The sequence below is a fragment of the Pelmatolapia mariae genome, linkage group LG23 (genome assembly GCF_036321145.2).
Source record: "Pelmatolapia mariae isolate MD_Pm_ZW linkage group LG23, Pm_UMD_F_2, whole genome shotgun sequence".
Classification (NCBI taxonomy): Eukaryota; Metazoa; Chordata; class Actinopteri; order Cichliformes; family Cichlidae; genus Pelmatolapia; species Pelmatolapia mariae.
Genome location: NC_086246.1, coordinates 44,922,398 through 44,948,173, shown reverse-complemented (window position 1 = coordinate 44,948,173; position 25,776 = coordinate 44,922,398). Strand labels below are relative to the sequence as shown.

At 40.1% G+C, this 25,776-nt stretch overlaps 4 protein-coding genes across 4 annotated transcripts; all 4 read left to right on the top strand.

Moving 5' to 3' along the window:
* Positions 1-695: 695 nt before the first annotated feature.
* Positions 696-3,856, top strand: LOC134620005 (cytochrome P450 2J5-like). The gene is made up of 9 exons (XM_063465868.1): positions 696-881; positions 1,681-1,846; positions 1,931-2,083; positions 2,180-2,340; positions 2,409-2,585; positions 2,674-2,812; positions 3,150-3,337; positions 3,432-3,573; positions 3,681-3,856. The coding sequence occupies exons 1-9, from the start codon at positions 696-698 to the stop codon at positions 3,854-3,856; spliced, it is 1,488 nt and encodes a 495-aa protein (XP_063321938.1).
* Positions 3,857-6,142: 2,286 nt separating this feature from the next.
* On the top strand, positions 6,143-12,512 carry LOC134619998 (cytochrome P450 2J6-like). The gene is made up of 9 exons (XM_063465855.1): positions 6,143-6,328; positions 10,305-10,470; positions 10,558-10,710; positions 10,809-10,969; positions 11,069-11,245; positions 11,328-11,466; positions 11,578-11,765; positions 11,859-12,000; positions 12,108-12,512. The coding sequence occupies exons 1-9, from the start codon at positions 6,143-6,145 to the stop codon at positions 12,281-12,283; spliced, it is 1,488 nt and encodes a 495-aa protein (XP_063321925.1). The 3' UTR covers positions 12,284-12,512.
* Positions 12,513-15,749: 3,237 nt separating this feature from the next.
* Positions 15,750-20,111, top strand: LOC134620114 (cytochrome P450 2J4-like). Its single transcript, XM_063466058.1, has 9 exons — positions 15,750-15,935; positions 16,410-16,575; positions 16,663-16,815; positions 16,917-17,077; positions 17,222-17,398; positions 17,493-17,631; positions 19,406-19,593; positions 19,687-19,828; positions 19,936-20,111. The coding sequence occupies exons 1-9, from the start codon at positions 15,750-15,752 to the stop codon at positions 20,109-20,111; spliced, it is 1,488 nt and encodes a 495-aa protein (XP_063322128.1).
* A 645-nt stretch (positions 20,112-20,756) lies between these two features.
* On the top strand, positions 20,757-24,536 carry LOC134620113 (cytochrome P450 2J6-like). The gene is made up of 9 exons (XM_063466057.1): positions 20,757-20,992; positions 21,303-21,468; positions 21,572-21,724; positions 21,797-21,957; positions 22,056-22,229; positions 22,324-22,465; positions 22,574-22,761; positions 23,341-23,482; positions 23,558-24,536. The coding sequence occupies exons 1-9, from the start codon at positions 20,795-20,797 to the stop codon at positions 23,731-23,733; spliced, it is 1,500 nt and encodes a 499-aa protein (XP_063322127.1). The 5' UTR covers positions 20,757-20,794; the 3' UTR covers positions 23,734-24,536.
* The last annotated feature ends 1,240 nt before the right edge of the window (positions 24,537-25,776 follow it).

The following is a 25,776-nucleotide window of genomic DNA, read 5'->3' as shown; positions in this document are numbered from 1 at the left end:
AAAACATTAGATGGCATTTACCTAGGTGGTATCAGTGACTGTTTTCAACAGCCATTGGGTGGTGCAAGAAACACTTTTACAAACCACTTTATCACTAAAATGAGAAGAACAGATAAAAAAGTTTCTCTCTTGCTCCTGCAAGTCAGAAATTGAGATCTGTACTGTAATCTGATCACAGATAAAGTATTATGCAGGATCAGGACAAAGGGCACTCCTTTTGTTTGTGCATGAAACTCATGTGACCACATATTATATATATATTTGATATTTGCGTTGATAATGACAATATATCTTACCTATATAGCAAAAGACACAGTAAAACTGATGATGATGATTCCTCTAAGGTCATCATTCATGTGACTTCCACTCAGAAGTATATGAAACTGCAGGATGAATTTACTAGATGACTTTTGTCACCACTGGACAGTATTTACACTTTGAGTAGATGTAAGTTCAAAAGCCTTGAATAAATTCATCCTGCAGAGCTGAGCAGGTGGATTGTGTTTTGTTGCCCAGCTTGTTATGTAACCACCGTATCACAAGCACCTTTGAACAGACAAGTCTTAGTACTGAGTGTCCTGAACTTTTGCATCAGATGAATATTTTATCAAGCATCAGGTTTATAAACCACTAGTTTCTGTAAGAAAGAATCACATCTCCAGATTGTGTACATTCAGCTGCAGCTGAATTTAACAATGTGGTTTTCCAACTTTTTGCTGAGCAACGAGGGAGTTTTACTCTCTGTGTTTTTGTTCCTTCTGATCATGTACCACCTCAGAAACAAGAATCCAAGAAATTTTCCACCAGGACCATTCGCTTTACCTTTTATTGGGAATTTCCAGATTGTGGGAAAGAAACACCCACATATTTATTTCAACAAGGTACTGATTCATGCTTGTATAATATTAGGGGGGTTCTAAGTAAGGAGTGCAATTTAAAGTACTGCTTTGTTGTTTGCATGCATTCTCATGTGCTGGTGTGTCTACATAGCTCAGTCATCAGGATCAAAACTGAGATTTTAATTTTGTACTTCTACATGTTTTACTGCAGCAGTTTTTTGATTTTGATTTTTTAAATTTATTTTTACTGAAACACAGGAAGGAGAGAATATTTCAGAAACAACTCTAATAGATTATCAGAGCAACTAACTGTTGTACTATAGTTTCATACTTAGTCCTAATAAGCAGATATAAGTCTGTGTCTTATATCTATATCTATATCTATCTATCTATATTACGCTATGTCGATTATAGCAGTTTCTTCAAATATGGTCAAACAAACATTTATCTGGAAAAACTGTGGATCCCAGAAGTTTAATTATGTAAATTTCAATCCACTTAAATTCAGTATTGTAAAGTTTAAATTTGAGTGTATAGGTTAGTTGCCTCACAGTGGGGTTTGGCTAATTGGTCCCGCAGTTGTGGATGTAAATTGTTACACATCTGTCGGTCTGTCACAAACTTGGAGCCTGTCTATGTTGTACTTAACCATCAATAGCCTCCTGCTCCTGCAATAAGTGGAAGAATAGTGGAAGAAAACAGATGGACAGATGAAATATTGATTCATAGTCAGTTTATCCATGTAGATTTCTGGCCTCTAATTACAGCAGTTCACTCTAATTTATTTCTCTAGTTTACAAATGTTGTGGTATATCCTTCATCTTTGTTGTGTTTTTTGTAGCTGGCTGAAATCTACGGGAATGTGTTCAGTTTCTGCTTCGGCAGGGATAAAATGGTAATCGTCTCCGGATTCAAGACGGTAAAAGAGGCTCTGGTAACACAAGCTGACAACTTTGTGGATCGACCGTACAGCCCAATATCTGACAGGTTTTACTCAGGAAACTCAGGTTTGGAAGTCTCTATTTGTTCATTCAGTGCTGAAAATATTCTTCATAGGTTGTTAAGTTCATAATCTGCTTGTGTGTATTCAGATGGTCTGTTCATGAGCAACGGTGGAACATGGAAGGCACAGAGACGCTTTGCTTTGTCTACATTACGAGACTTCGGCCTGGGGAAGAACCGTATGGAGCAGTGTATCTGTGAGGAGATCCGATACCTGCAGGAGGAGATAGAGCAGGAGAAAGGTCTTTACATCAAGTGGAACATAAGCACATAATCCTGCACAAACAGTGCTAAAGCAAAGAATAATGCTTTTTTAACAATCGTCTTTTCATCTTCAGGTAAACTTTTTAGGCCAGCAGGCCTCTTCAACAATGCCGTGTCTAATATAGCCTGCCAGCTGGTGATGGGGAAAAGATTTGACTACAGTGACCACAACTTCCAGCTCATCCTGAAAAATCTGTCTGACATTCTTCACCTGCAGGGCTCCATATGGGCTCAGGTATGTCAAAATAATTAACTTCTTTCTTTCTTCTTCCTTTCTCTCATCAAATCTTTTATTTCAACAAGCTCTATGAATCATTCCCTGGAGTGATGAAGCGTTTGCCAGGTCCTCATAACAAAATCTTCAGGGATTTTAACAAAGTCAGAGAGTTCATCGCTCAGGAGGTGAAAAGCCACAAGAAGGACCTGGATCACAACAATCCCCGAGACTACATCGACACTTTTCTCATCAAAATGGAGAATGTATGTGGACACTGCATTGCACAAACTGCACTCTGCCAATTAGCCATTTGTGTTGTGCCTAATGTGACTTTTTCATTTGTCTGAACAGCTTAAACAAGCTAACCTGGGCTTCACTGAGATCAACCTGGTTTTGTGCTCTGCTGATCTTTTCCTGGCTGGAACAGAAACAACAGCCACCACTTTGTTGTGGGCTCTGGTTTTCCTGATCAGGCATCCTGATATCCAGGGTGGGTGACATGCTGGGCTTCATATGGAGCTGGACAAATTCAAATTCAACCCTGATAATGACGTGAGAGAAATTTGTTCACCAGAATCAACAGAGTCCATTATGTAACTTTATGATTAAGTCATTCATGTAAACAACCAAAGTTATTCAATCAGATAACAAGTACTAAATAACAAAATACAAAATAATCATCTTATGGGACTCAATAGCTCCATAGAAAGCTTGAGTTAAGTTTAGGTCACATTATGCGTGAACTTAAAGGCAAAACATACCTCAGTTTGCGAAAGTAAAAATTTCTCCCACAGTTAAAGATAAAATCTTTTAATTCTCTTTCACAGAGAAAGTCCAGGCAGAGATAGACAACGTGATTGGACAAACTCGCCAGCCTTCCATGGCTGACAGACCAAATCTGCCCTACACTGATGCCGTCATCCACGAGATTCAGAGGATGGGAAATATTGTTCCTCTCAATGGACTCAGAATTGCCGCCAAGGATACAACCCTGGATGGTTACCACATACCCAAGGTGCATGCAGTATACACTTTAAGCTTTAGATGTTTGTCCTGTCAGGTGTTGTTGTTAAAGTGCATCTTGTTGTTTTCTTGTCTATTTTTTCTAGGGTACCAGTGTGTTGCCTGTACTCACCTCTGTGCTGTTTGACAAGACTGAATGGGAGACTCCAGACACCTTCAACCCAGGACACTTCCTGGATGCTGATGGGAAGTTTGTGAAGAGAGAAGCATTCCTACCTTTCTCTGCAGGTAAAACCCCACAATGAATCTTTTTTTAGCAAAACCTGAACAAGAAAAAAAAAGCAGTCATCCATAGCTTGTAAACCTGCACGTGTATGTGTTTGTGAATTTTTCAGGGAAGCGTGTGTGTCTTGGTGAAAGCCTCGCCAAGATGGAGCTGTTCCTGTTTTTTGTCGGCCTGCTGCAGAAGTTCACTTTCTCTGTTTCTGATGGAGTGGAGCTGAGTACAGAGGGAGTTCCTGGAGCTACACGTGTGCCTGAACCCTTCAAGGTTCATGCCAAGACTCGCTGAATTAAAACATCCTTTCATTAAGGCTGGATTTTTTTATTTTGTGGGAATAATGCTGACATTATTTTTCAGCATCAGTCTTCATCTGCTGTTCATACTGCCTGTTCATTTTTTGCCAGCTGACTAAATCATTAAGCACTTGAAGTAGCATTATTCAATAAAATGGAAAATCACACTGCCAAGAAACAAACTGGTACGAGAACCGCTTTTACATTCAAGTTGCTTAATTCATACAAACCCTACTTTTATTGTGCAGACTCAGCACAGAGCATCACCATGTATAACAAATCTAAGAGTGGAGAATAGATTTATAGTCTGTGACATCAATCCAGCTGCAGTTACTATTTATATCAGCAATTATCTTCTTTAGAACATTAACTGATTTCTGTAAGCGTGCTGCTGAAAACTACACAAAGCATCCATGAAATTCATGTCAACTTAATTGTTGTTTTTATTTATTTAAGCTTTCCTTATATCCAATTAACTGTGAACAGTTTTCATAAAGTCTTCAGACCAATGTAGCACAGAGTCTCACAGTCAACACCATCGCCTCATAGCAAGAAGTTCTTACAAAATCTTGAATAATCAGACTACCTCATATCTTAAAAACCTCACACTACATTATTATCCTAACCAAATAATTTGCTCTTAGACTATAGGCTTACTTGTGGTTACTAGGGTGCAGAGCCTACAGCTTTCAGGCCCCTCTTCATTGGAATCAGCTCCCAGTTTGGATTTAGCTGGGGACTCTACTTTTAACATTAAAGTTAAAACTTTCCTTTTTGATAAAGCTTATAGTTAGGACTCGTTCGGTGGACCCTGAATCATCCCTCATTATACTGCAATATGCCCAGGCTACTGGGGAGCATCCCATCACTACTATATTTAATCATAAGTAAATATTGAACTCTGGTTCTTTCTCCCATCTCTCTTTGCTCTGTTCTCATGTATCCTAGGCTGGTAGTAACAGATGACTATCTCTAACTTTGTCTCTAACTCTAACTCTTCTACTCTGCTCCACAATGTGAAGATTTGTTTGTGTGATTTGTTTGTTTGGGGTTTTTTCGCGTAATATAAAGGGAGTGGTTCTTATTATTTTTGCCGGCCTTCTTGTGGTATGGTTTCATTTTTGTTAGGAAAAAGGATCCACCAGTCTTTCCTCCAAGACCTCCAGCTCTCCCTACTTTAGGAATCCTCCTCAACATTGTTGCTGAACAGCCTCATATTTAACTAACCTGGATAATCTAACATCATCGTGGCATATTTACATATTATGCAGTACACGTTTCTTTAAAATCCTCAGGATGTTTTTAATGACACAGATTTGTTAAATGCAATCACTGCTGGGATCCCTTCCCAGATATGCCCCCTTATGGCACAGAATGGGAACAAAAAGGGGTTTATTATTTACATGAAAATATACATGATACAGGGGATTAAATCACTCAGTCTGTCCACGTATTGTCGTTGTCCCACAAACAGATCATTATATATTAGCTTAAAAAAGGGGGCGTGCAGCAAATGGCACATTATAATACATGGATTCCATAAGGCAGCGGTCCCCGACCTTTTTTGCGCCACGGACCGTTTTAATGTCAGACAATATTTTCGCAGGCCGGTCTTTCAGGTGTCGTGGATAAATACAACAAAATAAAATGATACGACCAAGACAAAAACTGTGGTATTAGCAGCGTCCTCCTGAATAAAATCCTCCTCTCTGTCCCTTAATGCTCTTTGGTCGCTATGGTAACACGTAAATATTTCTTTCAAACTAAGACAGACAACTACAACACGGGAAAAGACCCAGGGAAACCGAGTTAACGATAAAAACCCTGAAAACCATAAATTTCACACCCGAGCCTCAACTCTCGCGGCCCGGCCGGTACCAAACGACTCACGGACACGGGGGTTGGGGACCACTGCTCTAATCATTTGTGTGATTGATGTCTCCACAAACCACACTTGAGCAGTAAATTTCTTGTCATATATATATATATATATATATACACACACACACACATGGCACTGCAAAATGTATACACTAGATACACTGCACTTCATTTACACTACAATTACATGGAATTACAAGTTATGCAAGCACTACATCACATTCACCTTTGTACAGATGTAAAATGATACAGATAAAGCTCATATATGAACTTTGTGATGACTGGTCTGTCCTGAAATTCTGCATAACAAAAAGAGTTAACCAGGCGTGTTGTTATAAAACCCTCTGGCATCCGCGAGGACGCACATAGTGTACTGCTCACGTCTTCGCTCTCTGCAACGATGTGGTTTTCTAATTTTGTGCCGAGCACTGAGGGGATTTTACTCTCATTTTTTTTTATCCTTTTGATCGCATACTACCTCAAAAACAGGAATCCAATAAATTTTCCGCCTGGACCTTTTGCTTTACCCTTCCTCGGGAATCTTCAGTTTATTGACAAGAAACATTTGCATCTTTACTTCGCTGAGGTACTGATTCACACTTCTGTTATATTTAGTATTGAGTGTACTTTGTAGTATAGCTTTGTTTGTTTGTATACTCTTGTGTGCTGGTGTGTTTGAAATGGAGATATTATGTTAGACTTCTATGGAGGGTAATATGCCTTAAAAGGGTTTCAAATCCGTAAAACAGTTTTACGTGTCTTCAGATTTCTTTGTATTTGTGTGTGGACTGAAGCAGGCGCTTGTGTGTCCTTAAAGGTTACACCCAAATCATTGTACACATTTCTAAATCTTAGTTTACGCTTGTGGACCATATCGTACGCATTTGAGGCAGATTTCTCTTCATATACTTTTTTTTCTGAAACACTGGAAGGAAGGACAACTGCATCCATCAATGCAGAGAATATCAGAGCCATGAAAACTAAGGGCGTTTTTACTGTAGTCCTACTCAGTTGATAAGTTTGTAAACTTGTAGCTTTTCCACGTAGTTTAGTTTGTTTTCACACAGCGAACAAAAATGCATAACCAAAAAACACTTGTGAATGTCTCGATCAGATAAGTCATAAATCGTTCAGATAAGGAAATCCCAAAAAGTGGATTCTGTTCACCTGGATGTGTTTTCAGTGGGAGAATTCGTTGGTCACTCATCGAAACGCCCTTTTCAGTCTCAGCTGAATGCAGGTGTCGTGCAAAGGTAATTATCCCCGACAGAATTTGTTTCCCCTGCCTCTGGAGGGCGCACTGGGCAGGGAGAGCGGATCCAGTTGACCACGTCTCAATTCCAACCGACCAGATGTGGAAATAGTGACGTTTTGGCCAATAGGAGGATTACGTCTGTTTAAAGTCGATTCATATAAATTACACCACGTTTGTCCATAATTTGGACAGGGGGAACAAACTGTTGCAGGGTTAGCCTGATATTATTTGTTTCTGTCAGGGATAAATACCTTGGCACACAGGTTTCCCCAATCTTATAACCCAGTGGACACTCTTTCCAGTAGCGGTTTTTGATACAGGCGACACGGGCGGTTACCCGGGGCGGCATGGTGGAGGGGGGCGGCATAACGGGCATCGGCAAAAATAAAGAAATAAATTTACTCTTACTCATGCTGCCCCAACATCATGCCAGTGCATATTGGGAATGGCATAGGCACCGATCTGTTTTCTAACGCCCATTTGCTGGGAGTAAGGGCGCCCTCCGTTTGCGAGGTGCGCCTGCTGCTTCCAAATAGAGCACATTTCATTCATAATGTTGTAAATCTAAGCCCATTATGTATTCATGATTTGAATCCTGGGTTGTGTGAAATCCGAGAAATACACCCTAGACAAAGTGAATCTGTGAACTAAGGTGTAGGTCTATTAGGTTATGTTGTGGTGATCCTCGAGTTGGAGGATGGGTGGTCATACTGGAGTGCAAAATTAAAACCAATGGAAGATGGACAAGAAAAGTTCAAAGCCATCAGGTCCTCAGTTTAGAAAAAAGAGAAAAGAAGAGGAGGAGAAACGAGCAAAAGATACAGGTAAGCAGATGTGTCATTGGATAATGGCAGGTCATCCTGAAACAATCAGAATCATATTCAGAATACTTTATTCATCCCTAAGGAAATTATGTGGGTTACAGTTGCTCCAAGAAGAAATGGTAAAAATAGTAACAGTAACAGACTAAACTCCAAATACTGTGTAATACATTATGTTACAGATTTTACACATTTAAGAAATAGCACTAATACATACAGATCACTCAATTAAATATCAAGGATTAACAGAGGGGATTATAAATAAATATCAAGAAAATTGACAAGAATATTCCAGAGTAGAAAAGACTGTGTGTAAAAAGGGTGAAACTATTGCAGTGTTCACAGTGTGTTAGATGGAGGAGTTGTACAGGGAGATGGCTATGGGCAGGAATGATTTCCTGTGTCGATCAGTGGTGCTTTTTGGTAATCTCAGTCTCTCACTGAATGTGCTTCTGTGACGAGCCAGCATGTCATGGAATGGGTGGCAGGTATTATCCAACATTGTCTTTATCTTAGACAACATCTACCTCTCAGACACCACCCTAACGGAGTCCAGCTCCATCCCCACAACATTACTGGCCTTGTGGATCAGTTAATTTAGTCTGTTGGCATCTGTGACCCTCAACCTGCTGCCCCAGCATGCAACAGCATAGAGGATAGCACTGACCAAAACAGAGATACAACAAGATAACATCAATTAGTAGGGATAGTGAAAACGTCTGTTTACGTTTGTTGGGGGGGGGGTGCCAGAGGGAGTGTTCGCCCAGGGCACCAAACAGGCTAGAACCGCCACTGACTCTTTCACTGATGAGGATGTAAAACATCCTGGAAGTGGAGGAACGATGGTTGGAGCAGGGAGTCCAGGAGGCCTTTTACGTGAAATGAGAAAGATCATCTCTGAATCGAGGAGGGGACCTACCCCCACAGCAAAATTGGTATGGCCCGGATCTGGCCCACACAATGTGTTTACACATGGCCCACATACCGCAAAGAATGACGGCCCTTTGGTGGCCCAGACCTGGTTTGCCAGAGGTGGCCCACACATGGGCCAGCACAAGGCCAGTTGTATACATACTGGTGGTCCTGTGCTGGCCCATGTGTGGATTACCTCTGGCAAACCTGATCTGGGCCACCAAAGGGCTGTCATTCTTTGCGGTATGTGGGCCATTTGTAAGTGGTGTGGAGCCACGGGCCAGAACAGTTTCAGCTCTGGCCCCAGATGTCAGCCTAATGTGTACCTTAATCAAGCCATGTAATAACAACATGTGCCAGAACATGCAAAAGTAACATGACAAAACTCTGTTCAGACAGTGAATGGACTGATTTTTATATAGTGCTTTTCTAGTCTCCCAGATTACTCAAAGTGCTCTATGCAACATGCCACATTCACCCACTTTCTCTTAACTGAGTGCATCCTAACTACATTGATACACATTCACACTCTTGACATGCAAATTGGAAGAACCAGGGATCGAACCACTAACCTTCCGATCAGTAGGTGACCTGCTCTACCGCCTGAGCTACAGCCACCCACTGGCAAAGATGACTAAACCTCACTAGGTTTTGGATAAAGTGTACACTCACAAACCTGTCAAACCTGCATTTGAAACATTGGCTACCATAGTAGTATAGTATTGCAACATTGCATTTGGGTCTTCTAACTAAAATAGGAAAATAGGAACATAAATAGTGCCATCGTTGCCAGACCTGCCCCACATCTGGTTGACATACACTCTGCCATGACACCAGTCAGTCAGAAGTGCCAGCTTGGTGCCAGATCTGGGCCAGACCTGTTTTCTATGGGCCTGGGCCACATAAACCAAACCACAATCGAGCCAGATATGGCATGTCATCACATAGACAGTGCCATCTATGCCAGGCCTGGCCCATATCTGGATGACATACGTCTTATCATGCCAGAAGTCAGCCAGCAGTGCCGGCAGTCAGCCAGCTTGATACCAGATCCGGGCCAGACCTGCTTGCTATATGGGTAAGGGTACATCTTTACAATGCTGTGATTGATGTGAGCCATGCAGACATCAAATAACCCCAGGTCTTTTTTATTAGTAATATAACAAAAAAGTAACTAATATATATCTATAGATATAGATATACAGAGAGAGAAAGAGAGAGAGAGAGAGATTTATGTAGAGAGAGAGATATTTGATATCTGTATGGTTGCAATATATGAACTTATAGCTTAGATAGCTATAAGTGGACAGGCCTTGCCTGAATAAGAAATGGCTTATCAGACAATTGTCCCATTCAGTTTGAGGCAGTGAGAAAGAGGGGCTGTATATAAAATGGGCTGGAAGTCCTAAGGAGCAACACAAATGCAAAACTTTTGTAAAACCCCTTAAATTAAAGTCTGTACTTCACATAATGATTATTTGATCTGTGGTTATGCACAGAGGGAAATCTACAAAAATTGGATCTTTGTCCAATTAATTACCTACCAATGTTGTTCATGCTTGTGTTTTTTGTAGCTGGCTGAAGTCTATGGGGACGTGTTCAGTTTCTGCTTCGGCAGGGATAAAATGGTAATGATCTCTGGATACAAGATGGTAAAAGAGGCTCTGGTGACACAAGCTGACAACTTTGTGGATCGACCATACAGTGCCCTGGCTGACAGGTTTTACTCGGGACCCACAGGTTAAGAAATTATTCTCTATTTCCTCTCATTCAGCGCAGGAATTGTTTCCCAGTTATTAACTCCCAAATCTGCATGTTTGTATTTAGAGGGTCTGTTCATGAGCAACGGTGGAAAATGGAAGACACAGAGACGCTTTGCTTTGTCTACATTACGAGACTTCGGCCTGGGGAAGAACCGCATGGAGCAGTGTATCTGTGAGGAGATCCGATACCTGCAGGAGGAGATAGAGCAGGAGAAAGGTGCTTTACATGAAGTGGAACATAAGCACACAATCCTGCACAAGGGAGCAAAAAGTTACCTGTAACAGTTGTCTCTTCTTCTCCTTCTTCTTCTTCAGGTAAACTTTTCAGTGCAGCAGGCCTCTTCAACAATGCTGTGTCTAATATTGTTTGCCAGCTGGTGATGGGGAAAAGATATGATTACAGTGACCACAACTTCCAGCTCATGCTGAAGTATCTGTCTGAGACTGTTCAGCTGGAGGGCTCTGTATGGGGTACGGTAAGTGAATTTCAGAAAGTGAAAAAGGGACAGCAGTATGGCATGCGTGGGATTTGTCTTTATCATTTATAAATTTAACTTCCTCTCATCACCGACCAGCTCTATGACTCTTTCCCTGGAGTGATGAAGCTTTTGCCAGGTCCTCATAACAAAATGTTCAGCTATTTCGACATAGTCAAAGATTTCATCGCTCAGGAGATAAAGAGCCACAAGAAGGACCTGGATCACAACAATCCCCGAGACTACATCGATGCTTTCCTCATCAAAATGGAGAATGTATGTGGACACTGCATTGCACAAACTGCACTCTACCAGTTACTGTGACTGTGTACTGTGACTTTTTCATTTGTCTGAACAGCTCAATGAATCTGACCTGGGCTTCACTGAGACCAACCTGGTTATGTGCTCTGCTGATCTTTTCCTGGCTGGAACAGAAACAACAGCCACCACTTTGCTGTGGTCTCTGGTTTTCCTGATCAGACATCCTGATATCCAGGGTGGGTGACATGTTGGGCTTCATATGTTTTAAAATAGCCAAAACATAAAGCCAGCAAAAGTAAACATTTCTCCCACAGTTAAAGATAAAATCTTTTAATTCTCTTTCACAGAGAAAGTACAGGCAGAGATAGACAACGTGATTGGACAAACTCGCCAGCCTTCCATGGCTGACAGACCAAATCTGCCCTACACTGATGCCGTCATCCACGAGATTCAGAGGATGGGAAATATTGTTCCTCTCAATGGACTCAGAATTGCCGCCAAGGATACAACCCTGGATGGTTACCACATACCCAAGGTGCATGCAGTATACACTTTAAGCTTCACGTGTTTGTTCTGTCAGGTGTTGTTGTTAAAGTGCATCTTGTTGTTATCTTGTCTATTTTTCTAGGGTACCAGTGTGTTGCCTGTACTCACCTCTGTGCTGTTTGACAAGACTGAATGGGAGACTCCAGACACCTTCAACCCAGGACACTTCCTGGATGCTGATGGGAAGTTTGTGAAGAGAGAAGCATTCCTACCTTTCTCTGCAGGTAAAACCCACAATGAGTCTTTTGTTTTAGCAAAACCTGAACAAGAAAAAAAAAACATCATCCACAGCTTGTAAACCTGCACGTGTATGTGTTTGTGAATTCTTCAGGGAAGCGTGTGTGTCTTGGCGAAAGCCTCGCCAAGATGGAGCTGTTCCTGTTTTTTGTCGGCCTGCTGCAGAAGTTCACTTTCTCTGTTCCTGATGGAGTGGAGCTGAGTACAGAGGGAATTTCTGGAATTACACGTGTGCCTGAACCCTTCAAGGTTCACGCCAAAACTCGCTGAATTATGAAAAATCTTTCCAGTTAACCAACATGTAACAGTCTAAGACTGTTAGCCGTCATTAAAGTAATTTGATAAATGTCTGTTTTTTGTAACCATGCGTAGAGGGTCATCACTGTATGATTGCTGCCTTTAAAATTGACCGATTCATTTTTTTATCCGTACATTTGATTCAGTGTGAACCAGTTATGTTCCCTTAACAATATTCCTTCAGTACCATTATTATTAAGAAATAAATGCTATAAGATATGTACAAGATGCATTTTATTAAAAAACATTTGCTATAAAAGCTGTGTTGGTTTTAGAACAGTGAGTTATGTCACATGTAAACAAATTGGTAATAATAAACGTTTTTATTTCTGTTATGCCTGACTTATTTACAAGCCAGTGGTTTTGTTCTCATTCAAGCTATTTTCTCTGTATTTATCAATCCATGTATTACATGTAGGCTCGGAGCAACAGTGCAGAACGTAGAAATTATTATTGGTATTGTCATCTTTTATAAGACACAGATCTACACTGACTTGAGGTAAAAAAAAAAAAAATTGGGGGGGGGGGGGGGGTGTCAGTCACATTCAAATGTTTAGATATCTTAAAATAACAGAATGATTGCACAATTTTTATTTTATTTTACTGTTTAGCCTTCTAAACAAATAAAGACAGATAAGTTTTTACTGGAAAATATGTTTCTTGTTGCTGAAAGCTTTTTTCACAGACACAGAGATTATTATATCCACCCAAGTTCTGAGTCAGCGGTGTACCAGCCCATCTCTAACTAGGAAGGAGTGATTCACTCACACAAATCTTCTGTAAACAAATGCAGTACATCAGCAATAAAGAAGTAAAACCATCATCTCAGCCACACCTGGGTAATGTTTGCTTTCTTTTTCTTTCAGTGGGTCTTTTCTTCAGCAGTGGGAAGGTGTGGAGGAGACAACAACATTTTGCCATGACAACATTACATACCTCTGGTCTGGGTAAGAGGCCAAAAGGAAAGAGTATTTGCCATGAAAGTCATACACAGATACACATACATTGATCATTATGAGGAATCTGACTCAGATGACTCTAGGATGGTCCATATGGGTTCTAGTAAGATGCAAATAAAACTATTTTGTATGACCACATTCAAGCATAAAGCCACAAGTAAGAGTTTTTGTACACATTCAAGTAAATTACTGAGACACAGTGTGATTCAGATAACTGATGCAGATCAAAAATGTAGAGTGGTTATTGTTTCAGTGAAAGTGCGTTCTTATAGAGAATATTGTGAGTTAAACCAGCACAGCAACTTCCTTATTTCCTTCTCTAACAGTTCAATTCAGTTAAATTTTATTTTATTTACACAGCACCAAATCAGACAACAATCACCTGAAGTTTTAAACTTAAACTCGAAAGAAAGGATACCTGTCTCCCAATTCCAAACTTTGTGTTGATTCCACAGAACAGGGGCCTGAAAGCTGAAGGCTCTGCCTTTCATTCTACTTTTAAATACCCTAGGAACCACAAGTAAGCCAGCAGTCTGAAAGCAAAGTGCTCTACTGGAGTGATATTGAACTATGAGGTCTTTAAGATACGATGGGGCCTTGTATGTGATGAGAAGGATTTTAAAATCAATTTAACTGAAGGGCTTTCTAGGAGTTTTTAGGACAACACATCAATAATGAATCACAATAGTCCAGCCTAGAAGTAATAAGTGCATGAACTAGTTTTTCAGCATCAGTCTGAGAAAGGATGCTTCTAATTTAAGAGAATTACATTTTTCTTGCAATTGCAAGAAAACAGTCTTACATATTGGTTTAATGTCACCACTGAAGAACATATTCTGGTCAAAAACGACTCCAAGATTCCTCACAGTGTTACTGGAGGCCAAGCTAATGCGATCTAGAGTAAGCATCTGGTTAGATACCATGTCTTTTGAGCCGAGTAGAATAACTTTAGTTGTATCTGAATTTAGAAGCGGGAAATTATCCAGGACTTTATGCCTTTCAGACATTCCCGCAATTTAAATAATTGATGTGTGTCAACTGGCTTTATTGACAGAAAAGCTGGGTGTCATCAACATCGCAATGAAAATGTATGCTGTGCCTTCAAATGATACTACCTAAGGCACGGGTAGGGAACTCCAGGCCTCGAGAGCCGGTGTCCTGCAGGGTTTAGATATCACCCTGGGTCAACACACTTGAATCAAATGATTAGTTCATTACCAGGCCTCTGAAGAACTTCAAGACATGTTGACGAGGTAATTTAGCCATTTAAATCAGCTGTGCTGGATCAAGGACACATCTAAAACCTGCAGGGCACAGGCTCTCGAGGCCTGGGGTTCCCTACCCCTGACCTAAGGGAAGCATGTATAATGTAAACAGAACTGATCCTAGTACAGAACCCTGTACAACTCCATAATTAACCTTTGTGTGTGAAGAAGACTCTCTATTTACATGAACTAATTGTATTCAGATATATACGATTAAACACACCACTGTGCAGTACCTTTAATGCTCTAATCTCTAAAATAAAATACTGTGGTCAGCAGTAACAAACGCTGACCTCTCTGTGCTTGTCATGCTAGAGCATGACAAGCACAGAGAGGAGTCCACTGTCAGAGGCCATAAGAAGAACATTTGTAACCTTTACTATCGTTGTTTCTATTATGCGATTATACACAGTGAGTGTTCGGAAGAAAGAACATCGGAAGAAAGGCCAACTTATTATTCTATCAGTCCATTTTCTTCTTCCTATCCATTTCAAGGTTGCAGAGTTGCTGGAACACACCTCTCTGAGAGGTATGGTAAATCTCTTGTCCTATGACAGCTCTGCATAATTACACAATAATACATAATACACTAAATTTAATCAGTTAATCAGACCACATGCATATTCCACACTGAAAACTTCTTGGCTTTGCAATAAAGACACCTTATGAAAAACATATGATTTCACAAAGGTTTTCATTCATATAACTGACAGTTTCAATTTACAAAGTTAAATTCTTCATATATATATATATATATATATATATATATATATATATATATATATATATACATATATATATATATATACATATACATGAAACTGCAGAATCAATCTCTTAGATTATGTTTTGTCATCAGTGCACTTTATTTGCACTGTATGAATGCCACAATTTTATTGTACATGTACAGCGACAATAAGGGGATATTCTATTCTGTTCTATTCTATGAGATGAAAGGTTAATTGACTCTGAATAGATTTCATCGTGCAGACGCAAGGGAATACGGTGTTCTATAAACACAGGTTGTTGTGAAAGCGCTGTATCACCATCACCTTTATACAGACAGATATTGATTTTGAGCTTGACTGGTTTGACCTGAACTTCTGGCTAACAAATAGAATTAGCCAAGCGTGACAGGCTTACAAAACCACTGCTTTGTGCCTGGAAAAGACACAGATTACAGACTTTCAACTGCTGCTGTCTGTCTCTTTAACTATGTGGTTTTCCAGCTTTTTGCTGAGCACTGAGGGGGTTTTACTCTCTATTTTTTTATTCCTTCTGATCACATACCACCTCAAAAGCAGGAATCCAAGGAATTTTCCACCAGGACCATTCGCTTTACCCTTTATTGGGAATTTCCAGATTGTGGACAAGAAGCACCCACATATTTATTTTACCAAGGTACTGAGTCATACTTGCATTATCTTAAGTGGCTTCTAAGTATTGAGTGTTTATAGTACTGCTTTGTTTATTTGCATATATTCTTGTGTGCTGGTGTGTCTGCATTACTCTACTTTCAGGACAGAAACTGAGATTTTCATTTTACACAGAGAAGAGAGAATACTTAAGAAACAAGTCCATGCACAGTGCTTGTGGTCTATGTTTGTGAACTTTAGAAAAACGTTTAAAAAATCTTTATTCATGTTGTTGTGTGGTACAGCCCATCCAAGAAGTTTGTTCTCCTGTTTTGATGACGAAAATGTATTTTTTGTTTGCCACTCTTAACAATGAGAAAACAAAAGTTGATGTGATTTGATTTAGATTTTGAATATTTACATTTGGTAGTCAAATTGTGAGTGTGGATTTCTGGCTTCTGAGCAGAGCAGTTTACACATATGAAACCAAACATATTTATTTTATCCTTCGTGTTTGCAGCTGGCCGAAATCTATGGGAACGTGTTCAGTTTCTGCTTCGGCAGGGATAAAATGGTAATGATCTCTGGATACAAGATGGTAAAAGAGGCTCTGGTGACACAAGCTGACAACTTTGTGGATCGACCATACAGTGCCCTGGCCGACAGGTTTTACTCGGGACCCACAGGTTAAGAAATTATTCCCTCTTCCTTCTCATTCAGTGCAGGAATTATTTCCCAGTTATTAACTCCCAAATCTGCATGTTTGTATTTAGAGGGTCTGTTCATGAGCAACGGTGGAAAATGGAAGACACAGAGACGCTTTGCTTTGTCTACATTACGAGACTTCGGCCTGGGGAAAAACCGCATGGAGCAGTGTATCTGTGAGGAGATCCGATACCTGCAGGAGGAGATAGAGCAGGAGAAAGGTGCTTTACATGAAGTGGAACATAAGCACACAATCCTGCACAAGGGAGCAAAAAGTTACCTGTAACAGTTGTCTCTTCTTCTTCTTCTTCTTCTCCTTCAGGTAAACTTTTCAGTGCAGCAGGTCTCTTCAACAATGCTGTGTCTAATATTGTTTGCCAGCTGGTGATGGGGAAAAGATATGATTACAGTGACCACAACTTCCAGCTCATGCTGAAGTATCTGTCTGAAACTCTTCAGCTGGAGGGCTCCATATGGGGTACGGTAAGTCAAAAAGAATTTACTACTTTCAGGGTATGACAAAAGCACTGCTGTGCTTTTTCTCTGGTAGATTTCCCCTCTGTAAATACTAGGCTGTTGCTATGATGCTTTGAATAAAACTGTCTCTTATTATTTATTATTAACAAGCTCTATGAATCATTCCCTGGAGTGATGAAGCTTTTGCCAGGTCCTCATAACAAAATGTTCAGCTATTTCGACATAGTCAAAGATTTCATCGCTCAGGAGATAAAGAGCCACAAAAAGGACCTGGACCCCAACAATCCAAGAGACTACATTGATGCTTTCCTTATCAAAATGGAGAATGTATGTGGACACTGCATTGCACAAACTGAACTCTAAAAATTAACCATTTTCCAATATTAATTAACAAATGTGACTTTTCCATATCTCTGTGCAGCTCAATGAATCTGACCTGGGCTTCACTGAGACCAACCTGGTTATGTGCTCTGCTGATCTTTTCCTGGCTGGAACAGAAACAACAGCCACCACTTTGCTGTGGGCTCTGGTTTTGTTGATCAGACATCCTGATGTCCAGGGTGGGTGACATGCTGGGCCTCATACGGGTCTTTAAAATAGCCAAAACACCAAAGTGAGATTATTTACCTTTAACAAATTTTAACCAAAACAAGACACTCTTTATTTTACAGGTGTTTAATACAAACTACAGGACAAGTTAAAATTGAATCCTGATGATGGTGAGAGAAATGCTTATTGTTCCCAGGAATAATTGTTCACAATGCAAAAAGAGTTCATCTTGAACTGTTAATGTCCTCTCCATGTGGTTTCAGTCTGTAGGCACACTTGTAGTGTGTACAGGGTGTCGTTTAAAAGAGGCACCTACATTAGTATCAATAGGACCAAATTCTGATCTCATCTGATGAGGATGGGAAATGCATTGGCCCTGCATACATTAGCAGCATTTGCATACAGCAGGTCAAGAACTGTTTTCAGAAAAAATCATAAACACACTAAATACTGGATTAGCAGTGACATGAGTCATGTCGCAATGGATCAGATGATGGTAAATGTGAACAGTAACAACAATAACAGAAAGTAGTATGGATGCAATCCAGCAGCTATTAATTTAATATCTGGACCACAGAAACAGTTCTTCTCACAAACATGCTGACAATTGCACCACTTTTTGTTCACCAACAGTGCATTTCCTTCACCGTTCTTCTTGCCACTCAGATTACACCTAAATGTTCTGCAGGAGCTGTTGTACTGTCACCTGGGAAGTGTGAGTTCATTAAGGAGAGAACTGGACTTGATTTATTGAGATAGAGAAATTATCTATTCTATATTTGGTGATTGAACTCAGATGACCCATCAGGATCCCGGTGGCGATAGGAGTTAGGACAGAGTCTACCTCAGTGTGATTCGGCTGAGGTGGAGGTGTGGAGTCTGAAAGGGAGAATGACAGAAGAGTACAGAGCTTTAAAGCTCACAGAGTGGATGATGATTGGCTCAATGAAGGCAGGCAAGAATATGATTGGACTAGAATAATGATGTCAGTATTGATTTGGACAGTGTAAAAAAACTGGAAATGATGTGAAGCAAGGACTAGCAGCCGAAGTTAAATAGAGTTAAATGATTAAATAATTATTGCTCTTCCTTTTTAACCTATGCCTAAGGTTCATTTCAGTTCAATAAATTTTGTTCATAATCTCAGTATCCTCAAGGTGCTTTATTTTGTAAGACAAACACATACAATAATAGAGAGAAAACCCCAATAATCAGATGACCCCTTATGAACAAGCACTGTTAACAGGAAGAACCCTCTAATAGCACCAGAATCAGAGAGGGGCAGCCATCTATTGGGCAGAGGGGACAAAAATACTTATAATGCTAACAACTAATAACACATTTCAGCCAAGTTTTAATGAAGCACATAGCACTAAACTCTGAATCAGTGCACTAAGCTCATCCTTTTTTATTGCCCAAGAACCTCACACTCCCGGTGTTTACAGCTGAAGCAGAGCTTATATCATTCTGTTTCGTTGCTTAGCTCCAGCTCAGCAGCCCTGTTGTCTCCCCCTTAGTCTCTGAGGAACAGAATGTGTTCCATTCATTATCACTGGTGTACTCAACACCAATAGTTTGTCCCTTGCGTAAACAAAGTGGCTCTCCAGTGGCAAAAGAAAACATCATGAGCAAGAAAAACAAAGGTGTATAAAGTAACCATGATATTACTAATAAAGAATAATAACAAAGAGTAAGTAACTCAGACTGAGACTCAAAATTGTGCTATGGTAACATACAGGTGTTAAAATATGGCTTCTTCTGAACTCTTTTAATTCTCTTTCACAGAGAAAGTCCAGGAAGAGATAGACAACGTGATTGGACAGACACGCCAGCCTTCCATGGCTGACAGACCAAATCTGCCCTACACTGATGCCGTCATCCATGAGATTCAGAGGATGGGAAATATTGTTCCTCTCAGTGCACTCAGAATGGCCGCCAAGGATACAACTCTGGATGGTTACCACATACCCAAGGTGCATGCAGTATACACTTTAAGCTTTAGATGTTTGTCCTGTCAGGTGTTGTTGTTAAAGTGGATCTTGTTGTTATCTTGTCTATTTTTCTAGGGTACCAGTGTGTTGCCTGTACTCACCTCTGTGCTGTTTGACAAGACTGAATGGGAGACTCCAGACACCTTCAACCCAGGACACTTCCTGGATGCTGATGGGAAGTTTGTGAAGAGAGAAGCATTCCTACCTTTCTCTGCAGGTAAAACCCACAATGAGTCTTTTGTTTTAGCAAAACCTGAACAAGAGGAAAAAAACATCATGCACAGCTTGTAAACCTGCACGTGTATGTGTTTGTGAATTTTTCAGGGAAGCGTGTGTGTCTTGGCGAAAGTCTCGCCAAGATGGAGCTGTTCCTGTTTTTTGTCGGCCTGCTGCAGAAGTTCACTTTCTCTGTTCCTGATGGAGTGGAGCTGAGTACAGAGGGAGTTCCTGGAATTATACGTGTGCCTGAACCCTTCAAGGTTCACGCCAAGGCCAGATGAATCTCACTGAGCCATTTAACCAACGACTCTTAGTCGTTGGTTAAATGAAGGATGGATCTTTTTAATTGCAGAGAGAAAATTGTAATTTCTTTTGAATATTTTCTTCTCATTGCTGTATCACTGCTGCCTACAAAGATTACCTGTTTTTCTTTACATGTGCATCTGAATCAATATGTGTTTTCATTCAAGCATATTCCATCATTTAATTGCAATAACAAAAAATTGTAATGTACACTTTTAGAAATAAAATGTATTCATAACTATTTTTTTGCCAATCTGTGTCACACAGCTGGTTTAATTCACTGGTTACACAAGAAACCGTATATGCAAAGCCACGACTACACATTTGACTAGCTTATAAGTACCAGTGCATTTTACTATTTGTGTTCCTATTCAAGTGTTTTTCTCCCTTATATCAATTTACTGAAAACAGTTCCTGTATGTATGTAACGATTTCACATCAACAATGTGAACATTAAAAAAAAATTGTTGGTGCTACTTTTTAGTAGAATCTGTAATAACTGAGGCCTGACCCAGCATCAGACAAACCTTCACACACACAGATCATTATATATACCCAAGCTGTGAGTCAGCAGTGTACCAGCCCATCTCTAAATAGGAAGGGATCCTGGAGTTGAGGTCCTGATCACTCAGTTTTTTCTCATTTTCTACTCTGCTTCACAATGCAGCTGCGTGATTTGTTTCCTATTCTTGATATAAAGGAGCAGTTGCTTATTATTTTTGCTGGCCTCCTTATGGTATATTTTCATTTTCGTAAGGATAAGGATCCACCAGGCTTTCCTCCAGGACCTCCAGCTCTCCCTATTTTAGGAAACATCTTCAACATTGATGCCAAACAGCCTCATATTTACCTAACCAAGGTAAGCTGACAGCACTGTGGCATTTACACATTTCTTAAAAGTCCACTTGGGCAACCTCAGGATTTCCACTGTCACTGACGCTATTTAGTTACACTTTCATCTGAAGTAGAATCACTGCTTGAATAGTTTAAAGAGAACATTAATAATAAAGTTAACAAAATGTTCATCTTTCACTTTGGTAAAATAATAAAACAATACCAAAAACCTTGCAGATACTAAGTTATAGTGTTAAGAACAGGTTGTGCTATGCATCTTATCCGAATCACATGCTAGACAGCAGGCCACTTATTGTCTGCTGCTGCATCCACAGCTTGCTGATTTTTATGGGAATGTGTTCTGCATACGTCTGGGAAGACACAAAACAGTGTTTGTGTCCGGGTGGAAGATGGTGAAGGAAGCTTTAGTAACACAAGCGGACAACTTTGTGGACCGGCCTTACAGCCCGATGGTGACCAGAATTTATTCAGGGAACTCAGGTGAATCACAAAAAGAATACACAAATGCAATACTTCAGCAACAAAGCAGTCAGGCCACCCTCTGAGCCACACCTCAGTAATATTTGCTTTCTTTTCCTTTCAGCGGGTCTTTTCTTCAGTAATGGGAAGGTGTGGAGGAGACAGCGACGTTTTGCCATGACTACTTTACGCACCTTTGGTTTAGCTAAGGAGTCGACAGAGCAGAGTATTTGTGATGAAAGTCAACATCTGAAGGACGCAATGGAAAAGGAGAAAGGTCAAGAGACCGCAATGAGTGAAAGCAAAACACACACAGTGTACTGTGACTAAACGCATTTCCTGTCTTCAGGTGAGCCATTCGACCCAGTGCCGTTCTTAAACAATGCTGTCTCCAACATCATCTGCAAGATAGTGTTTGGGAGACGATTTGACTACAGTGACCACAACTTCCAGGTCATGCTGAGCAATCTGACTGAGATGGCCTATCTGGAAGGTTCCATATGGGCTCTAGTAAGGCACAAATTGTGTCAGTGGAAGTTTTCTCTTCCTGAAAATATTGAAAGGTAACCCACCACTGAATACATTTTTTCAATTTCCTCCCCTAACAGCTATATGATGCATTCCCAGGACTGATGAAACACCTGCCGGGGCCTCACAATCGCATCTTTAGCAGCTCCAAATCTTTGGTGGCATCTATCAGGGAAGAGATCGAGAAACATAAGTTAGATCTGGACCCCGACAACCCGAGAGATTACATTGACTGCTTCCTCATAAAGGAGAAAGTATGCTGTTTACGTTCAACCAAAATAATAATAACAGTAATAAATAAAATCTGTTTAGTAACTTGTATTTTTGATACCTTGCTTTGCTCGCTAGCACAATAGAAATAGTCATTTGGGCTTTGAGGAAGAAAACCTGGTTCTGTGCTGTCTGGACTTGTTCCTGGCTGGCAGTGAAACCACTTCAAAGACTTTGCAGTGGGGACTCATCTATCTTATCATGAACCCTCAGATCCAGTGTAGGTTCAAAACAAAACTAGTTTTTAATACCATCCAGGTCAGAGATCAAAATAATTATATGACACAGATACCTGTTAATTAACAAGTTAATATAATTTGATTCCTAGGTAAAGTCCAGGAAGAGATAGACAGAGTGATCGGACAGACCCGTCAGCCCACCATGGCAGACAAACCCAACCTGCCTTACACTGATGCCATCATCCACGAGATCCAGAGGATGGGAAACATCGTTCCACTCAATGGACTCAGGATGGCCGCCAAGGACACAATCCTGGGTGGTTACTTCATACCCAAGGTGCATCTGGTCTGCTCATAGAACACAGCAGCTTAAGCCCCCTACATAAGATTAAAAATTGCTTAGTTCAAGTTCTTGCGTTGGTTTCATCCAGGTAAACCATCACGCTGGGGACCAAAAACAAGGCTTGCATTTGCCAAAAATAATTTAGCTTTTTATAAAACTACTTTTCTATTTCCAAAATAAACAATGATTAAGATTTCTATTTTTCCTCTGGCCAAACTGCAACTTAAAAGTGACTGTTGCTTTCAAATGCATTGCAGATGCCAAAAAAAAAGGGAAAATAATTTTTTCTGAAAGAGAGCAAGGATGCTAATAATGATTAGGAACACTCTCCATTTACCCTACATGCAGTATGTGTTGTTTCCCAGATTATAACCCCCTTAACAGCGTGAGCACTGAGGAAGTGTTTACTGTCAACAAGCCTTTGCTTGAGGTGTTAGACAGGCTTCCTTATTCCTTTTTTTCAAGATAAAGTGGTCTTTTCATCTTATATTTGTTCTTACAAACATTGCCTAGCTGTATAAACCAGCACTTTGAATACTATCTTTGAATGTGACTGCTGTCGTCTGTGTGCAGGGGACCTCTGTGATGCCTAACCTGACTTCAGTGCTGTTTGATAAGAATAAATGGGAGGCTCCAGACACCTTTAATCCTGAACATTTCCTAGATAGCGAGGGCAAGTTTGTGAGGAGGGAAGCATTTTTACCTTTCTCTGCAGGTAATTTTAACATATAAACTGTAATTATGATATTGGTTAGATGGGGTGATAACCAGAGTCACCTTCATTTCCCAGGAAGGCGTGCGTGTCTCGGTGAGGGGCTGGCAAGGATGGAACTCTTCCTGTTTTTTGTCAGTTTGTTTCAGAAGTTTAATTTTTCCACTCTGGATGGAGTCAAGCTGAGTACAGAAGGAGTCACCGGAGCCACTCGCACACCCTACCCTTTTAAGGTGTACGCTAAGCCCCGCTGAACCATCCCCAACAAACCACACTCATGAAATTTAAAGACTTATTTCAATGAAAGGGTATTCCCCTACCAAAATCAGTTTCAACAGAAAAAGCAAATATGAATATTGTTGTGTTGCTGTGAGATAGAGACCTTTTTCAATATTATTATTATTTATCATATACTGAGTTTTGACTACAGACTGTACATAAAAGATAGACCTCACACTGGTTAACAAAGTGCATTGTAAAGCCTTAAGCTGGCATCTTCACTATTTTTGTGACTCGAAGGTGATGTAATAAGCAAGAGGCAGAGCTAACTTTGAAACTGAAACTTTTCTTTAAAACTGAAACTTTTCCTGTCCAGCAGGGGGTAGCTCAAATCTGCTGCAACATTTTCTGATAGATGCCATGGTTGTTTGGAGGTGCTTCCATGATGTGCTGAGCAGACGTCTAGTGCTATTAAGCACTGGAATACTCCCTAATGTGTGCACACACACACAGCTACATGCACGTGCCCAGTTGAACCACAGTATTTTTTTGTAAGGCTATATAAGATGGCACGTGTGCAGACATTAGTCAACTATGCTGCTTGTTGCTATAATGTTTTCCACAAAAGTGCCAATAAATGTTTCCAAATGTTTTTTAGTCAGTGCTGGATGTGTGGAAGTTACAAACAAACTGATATACTAGACTACAACTGCTGTTTTTTAATTACAGTTGTTTTGCTGTGGTGACTAATTCTATTTACATAAATAAAGGTTAGGATGAATTTGATATGCAGATTAACTTTAAATGAGACATTAAGCAGTTGTGTGTTACGTGACCCTTAAGTGTGATTTTTAAATTGCATTCTGTTGTTTAATTTGCTTGTAAAAATCATCAATCAAGTTTGATATTTATATTGTTATTGCACCAACATTTCCTTTAAGGTAAACAGGTTCAAAGTGATCAATCAAAATATTTATCTTCCTAAATCTCAGCCCACACAAATATATCAACAGCAGTGATCACAAAACGGTGTATAACTGAACACAGTAGTGAGATCTTTAACCAGGTCTTCCCATTAACACCTGACCTGTCTAGAGGTTCAGTCAATGAGCTCGTCACTAGCTTCAATGCTAAAATGTCAAATGTAATGGACACTATTGCTCCCATTAAGGTGAAGGTTATCTCTGGAAGGAAGAAGTCTCCATGGAGAAACTCCACACTGGTGAAAAATGAAAAAAGAGAGTGTAGGAAAGCTGAGCGCAGATGGAGAAAAACAAACCTCCAGGTTCATTATGACATCTATAAAGAGAAACTTCACAATTATAATTTACAACTGAGGAGTGCAAGGAGGTCCTACTTCTCTGACATCATCACCAAAAACAGTCATAACGCTCGGGTCCTATTTTCTACAGTTGACAGGCTAACAAACCCTCCTGTGTCAGTGGCAGCTGAACTTTATTCGACCATGGCCTGCAATGACTTTGCCAAATTCTTCACAGAAAAAATCCAAAAGATTAGACAAGCAATTGGTACATCAACAGCAGATCCAGGACATGTACTGTGTCCACCAAAAAACTGTTTAAACACCATCAAACAGTTTCACCCTATTAACAACAAAGACCTGGAGGACATCTTAGGTCAACTGAACTCCTCCTCTTGCTGTTTAGATGTCCTGCCAACAAGTTTTTTCAAAAAGGTCTCAAAGACTTTGGAGTCAGACCTGTTACAGATCATAAACTTTTCTTTAACGTCAGGTGTGTTTCCAGAATCACTAAAAACTGCTGTAATTAAACCTATACTGAAAAAGGACAATCTTGACAAGACACAAATGAATAACTACAGGCCGATCTCAAACCTCCCATTTTTAAGTAAGATCATTGAAAAAGCAGTTTCTCAACAGCTCAATTACTTCTTAACACAGAATAACTGCTATGATGCCTTCCAGTCAGCTTTTAGACAGTCTGAATACAGACAGTGGAAAAATGTCAGTCTTAGTTTTACTGGATCTCAGTGCAGCATTTGATACAGTTGACCACAACATATTACTCAAACGACTGGAGAACTGGGCAGGTCTTTCA

Excerpts from the sequence above, each read along its gene's own strand:
- LOC134620114 (XM_063466058.1), top strand. The coding sequence starts at position 15,750 with ATGTGGTTTTCCAGCTTTTTGCTGAGCACTGAGGGGGTTTTACTCTCT. Across the intron at positions 16,816-16,916 it reads GGAGATAGAGCAGGAGAAAG|GTAAACTTTTCAGTGCAGCA; the intron begins GTGCTTTACATG and ends CTTCTCCTTCAG. Across the intron at positions 17,632-19,405 it reads CAGACATCCTGATGTCCAGG|AGAAAGTCCAGGAAGAGATA; the intron begins GTGGGTGACATG and ends TCTCTTTCACAG.
- LOC134619998 (XM_063465855.1), top strand. The coding sequence starts at position 6,143 with ATGTGGTTTTCTAATTTTGTGCCGAGCACTGAGGGGATTTTACTCTCA. Across the intron at positions 11,766-11,858 it reads ATGGTTACCACATACCCAAG|GGTACCAGTGTGTTGCCTGT; the intron begins GTGCATGCAGTA and ends CTATTTTTCTAG. Across the intron at positions 12,001-12,107 it reads ATTCCTACCTTTCTCTGCAG|GGAAGCGTGTGTGTCTTGGC; the intron begins GTAAAACCCACA and ends TGAATTCTTCAG.
- LOC134620113 (XM_063466057.1), top strand. The coding sequence starts at position 20,795 with ATGCAGCTGCGTGATTTGTTTCCTATTCTTGATATAAAGGAGCAGTTG. Across the intron at positions 21,725-21,796 it reads CGCAATGGAAAAGGAGAAAG|GTGAGCCATTCGACCCAGTG; the intron begins GTCAAGAGACCG and ends TCCTGTCTTCAG. Across the intron at positions 22,466-22,573 it reads CATGAACCCTCAGATCCAGT|GTAAAGTCCAGGAAGAGATA; the intron begins GTAGGTTCAAAA and ends TTTGATTCCTAG.
- LOC134620005 (XM_063465868.1), top strand. The coding sequence starts at position 696 with ATGTGGTTTTCCAACTTTTTGCTGAGCAACGAGGGAGTTTTACTCTCT. Across the intron at positions 882-1,680 it reads CACATATTTATTTCAACAAG|CTGGCTGAAATCTACGGGAA; the intron begins GTACTGATTCAT and ends TGTTTTTTGTAG. Across the intron at positions 3,338-3,431 it reads ATGGTTACCACATACCCAAG|GGTACCAGTGTGTTGCCTGT; the intron begins GTGCATGCAGTA and ends TATTTTTTCTAG.